The 3773-nt window shown below is 43.8% G+C and overlaps 1 protein-coding gene across 1 annotated transcript in view; it reads right to left on the bottom strand.

Annotated features, from left to right (window-relative positions):
* The window catches only part of LOC101859632, a gene marked incomplete in the record, with an annotated part of 59716 nt that overhangs the window by 51928 nt on the left and 4015 nt on the right, over positions 1–3773 (bottom strand). Inside the window, 2 exon segments of the mRNA XM_013081714.2 lie at positions 819–1003; positions 2415–2503. Coding sequence (XP_012937168.1) covers positions 819–1003; positions 2415–2503 — 274 coding nt within the window.

Below are 3773 nucleotides of genomic sequence, written 5' to 3'. Positions count from 1 at the left end.
ATAGATCAGCTGAGTCCTGGGAAACTGGGAGGGGAGCGGTGAAATGCGCAACAGATTTAGAAAGGTGGAGTGGGGGTCGGGAGGGGGGGGCTTGTACAAAAGACGCTATAATTTACCTCCAACGTGAAAAATGTATTTATAAATACTCCACACTTGTACAAAAAAATGCAACTATTTATCTCCCACAAGTACGAAATATAAGCCTACAACAATTTAACTCGCACGCGGAAAATATATACAACAATTTACCTCCCACATAAAATTAAAGGTACATCAATGTACCTAACACATGCACAAAAGATAGGGCGTGGGGAAAAAACGCAAGGTTTTGTTTTATTCATCACTGAGATGTGTCCATCTGTCAACTTTTATAATGCTGCTGATCATATTATCGTCTTCAATATCATCATCATCATCATCATCATCATCATCAGCATCATCATCAGCATCATCATCATTATCAGCATCATCATGGCAATTCGAATGGAGTTATTTGGACGAGTGGAGGTGCCGCTAAGCATATTGACAATGGAGCCGAAAAAGAGCCTCGCTCTCGCTCAAAGATTTCTTTGTGGAGTCCGTCAAGCCCATTAAGGAAACCAAAAAAAAAGCATGTCGTCATCAACGTCATTGTTATCCGTAATTTACCTCTCCCTTGTACGAAAGATACAACAATGTACCTCCCACTTGTACAAAAGGTAGACCTACAGACAGACACACATTTGGCACTCACATGACCTTATGCAGTTGTGAGCGCCGTAAAACCTCTACTATAAAAAAGAGAAAAAGACAGAACAGACACACAATATTTCCCTTACCGTAAGAACAAGGGCAGTCTCTCCTCTCTCGCCCACTCCAGCATCCTCTCCCTCTCGGCGTCCGTGGGGCCATACTGCAGGGACGGGCTGATGGTCGGGAGTGTACCCAAAGCCTCTGGTCTCAGACCTTCCACCTCATCGAACGCCCCCGTCAGCCGGTTATACAGCAAAGCTTGCGGGAACACCTGTAGAAGGTGTCAGCCTTTTAAGTTTTAGGTTCTATTTTGTTGATGTTGTTGTTGTTGTTGTTGTCGTTGTTGTTGTTTTGGTTTAAGTAAGAGGTTTGCGGTATATGCAACGCAAATAGGTCATAAAAGTGCCAAAGATTAGAGGTGTTGCACTTTTACTAGAGAGTAACACATACAAAGAAGGGGAACTCTACATGGAAAGAAAGTGTAGGCTATTTATCTTTTAATAAAAATATGTTGGAAAGAAAATGTTGGCTATTAAATTTTTGGATAAACACTTGCAGGAAAGAAAGTGTCCGCTAGTAGTGTTTGGATTAACAACTGAAGGAAAGAAAGTGTCGTCTATTTATGTTTGTGTAAACACTAGAATGAAGAAACTTTTCGGCTGTTTATAAAGATTTATTGAAGGAAGGAAGTATCGATTCTTTATCTTTTAGTTTTTTATTTTGTTTTCAGTAAGAGTTGTACGGCACTTGATACACGAGTAGGTCATATACAGACTACAACATAAGTTAAGGACCACTTGCAAACACTCGGAGTGGCCTTCTTGGGTCGACCTGCACGTGGGCGTTCTTGGACTGACCCAGTGACTTGATGACGCTGTCTCAAGCGGACAATGACAGAGTGTGACACTGCAAGCCTTCTGGCAACTTCTCGGGCTCCAACTGCTTCCTGCAGCCATGCCTTAGCTCTGGCACGAACAAAGTCTCTCAGCTTTCGTCTTGGTGGTATGTTGATGCGCTACTGGATTTTGCACAAACGGCGGCTTATACTGCCACCAAAGTGAGCACAGTTCCAGACCGTACGTCCGTTTATGACGTGCATCAGAAATTTTCACAGAGGAATGTCCGTGGTGTTGCACACAAGTCGATAAAAAACAGTAAACTTGGCTAAAATTCCCCGAGGATTTCCGTGCTGCACATGGTGGTTTTGCTCCTTTAGGAAGCTTTGTAGTACGCTTTGGTAACCCATTAACGCTTTCACTTCAGAGCAAAATTTTTTTAAACATTCCTTGCTGTCTTTTTTTTTTTCGTAGTTTAAAAAAAAATCAAGGCAGTCTGTCAAGGTGGTCCTTAACTTATGCTGAAGTCTGTAAGAGCCGAGATAAGGACAGTAGATGAAAAAAGAAGCAGACCACACCAAAACACCCGTCAATGTGTGGATAAACATTTGGCATTTAATGGAAAGAAAATAATGACTCTTTATGTTTGGATAAACACATGATTTAAAGGATGAGCGGGTGAGGGGTGTGTAAGTAGGGAGTGTTTGGTGAGAGTGTGGCACGTGTGTAGGAAGTGTGTGGGAAGTGTGTGGAGAGTGTATGGGAATGAGCAAAAGGGGGGAGGGGGTGGAGCGTGCGGGGAATGTGTGGAGAGTGTATGATGTAACAATTCCCCCACTATCTTACCGGCAGAGCCAGGAAGTGATTGAAGTAGTCCAGGAACAGGTCATCGTAGGCCAGTAGATCCTCCAAGTTCTCGCCCGTGATCTCAAGAGCTGGGAAAGAGAATGGGAAAAACATACAGCTTTTTGGTTTTTGTGGATAGCTTAGATGTGTTAATTCGATGTAATATTGCTAATAATCATCATCGCTATCATCACCATCGTCTGTCGACTAACTATAGATGTCTGTCAACTACCTAGAGATGTCTGTCAAGAGAGAAAGTGGTGGAGGAGGAGGGAGGGAGGGGGGGGGCAAACTGTCACAAGGGTACTCCTAATGGTAAAACTCGGTGCTAATTTATCGCATACGTTTTTATTGAACTGGAGCACAATCAGTTTAGATCTAGTAGTTTTCGCGATAACTTTTATAGCATACGTCTTTATAGCACCGGCACACAAGTAGTCTAAGTAGTAGTTTTCGCAAATAATTTATGGCGTGCGTTTTCAGGCACACACACAACCCTAACTGTCGGTTGCCAGGGCCTGCAGACAATAGCTCCTCTGTGCGGACAAATCAGACCTCTCGGGAGTAATGTCTTCCATGAGCACGGCAAATCCCACTTAACACCTTTGGGCGGGAAGTTGCCAAGCCCCGTTTGTTGATAACAGTATAATTATGTAGTGTGGCGTCGGTAGTCTAGTCGACTCGTAATCTTGAGGTTGTGAGTTCGGAGATTCGAGCCTTATACGAGGTGCTCATTGCGGGATCGGGTCTAGTAGGCGCAGTTTGCTAGCCAGATTGAGGGCGCAAAGCAGCTATCGTGGCACAGCTCGCCGACTCAAAAAACAAACGTGTTTGTCTACGAGTGGGGCGATCGCCCCCGACCTGATCCTATCCGCAATGACCACCTCGTATTAGAGGCCCGACGTTGTGTCCTTGGTAAAGACGCCATACACTCATACACATGGATTGTCCTTACTTCACCCAAGTGGGAATGTTTACTCGGTGATATACAACGAAAGATCTTGTCAGTATGCTTTTAGCGCCTTTAAAACAGGCAGCGTGTACTGTATGCTTCCCAAGAAGTTGAGATTGTTTCAGAATGCTCTCAGGTCTGCCGGGGGAATAATATAGATTGTAAAACGAACAGAGCTTACTGTTGGGCGGGACTTTGAGCTACACAAATGCTGTTTATAATGATTATAATTTTTCTGTTTTTTGTTGTTGTTTTTTAACTTAGGGGTGGCGTAAGGGAAAGGTATCTATGCACATACACACTCAGAGCTCACCTGAGGCTGCTTTCAGGCAGCTTAAAAGTTAATATTGCCATGATTGTAAGGTGACGCATGTTAATGCCTAGTAAATGTACTCACCCCCCCCCCC

Source organism: Aplysia californica, unplaced genomic scaffold (genome assembly GCF_000002075.1).
Source record: "Aplysia californica isolate F4 #8 unplaced genomic scaffold, AplCal3.0 scaffold00143, whole genome shotgun sequence".
Lineage (NCBI taxonomy): Eukaryota > Metazoa > Mollusca > Gastropoda > Aplysiida > Aplysiidae > Aplysia > Aplysia californica.
The sequence above is the reverse complement of the archived record's forward strand: the minus strand, read 5'-3'. Positions and strand labels throughout refer to the sequence as shown.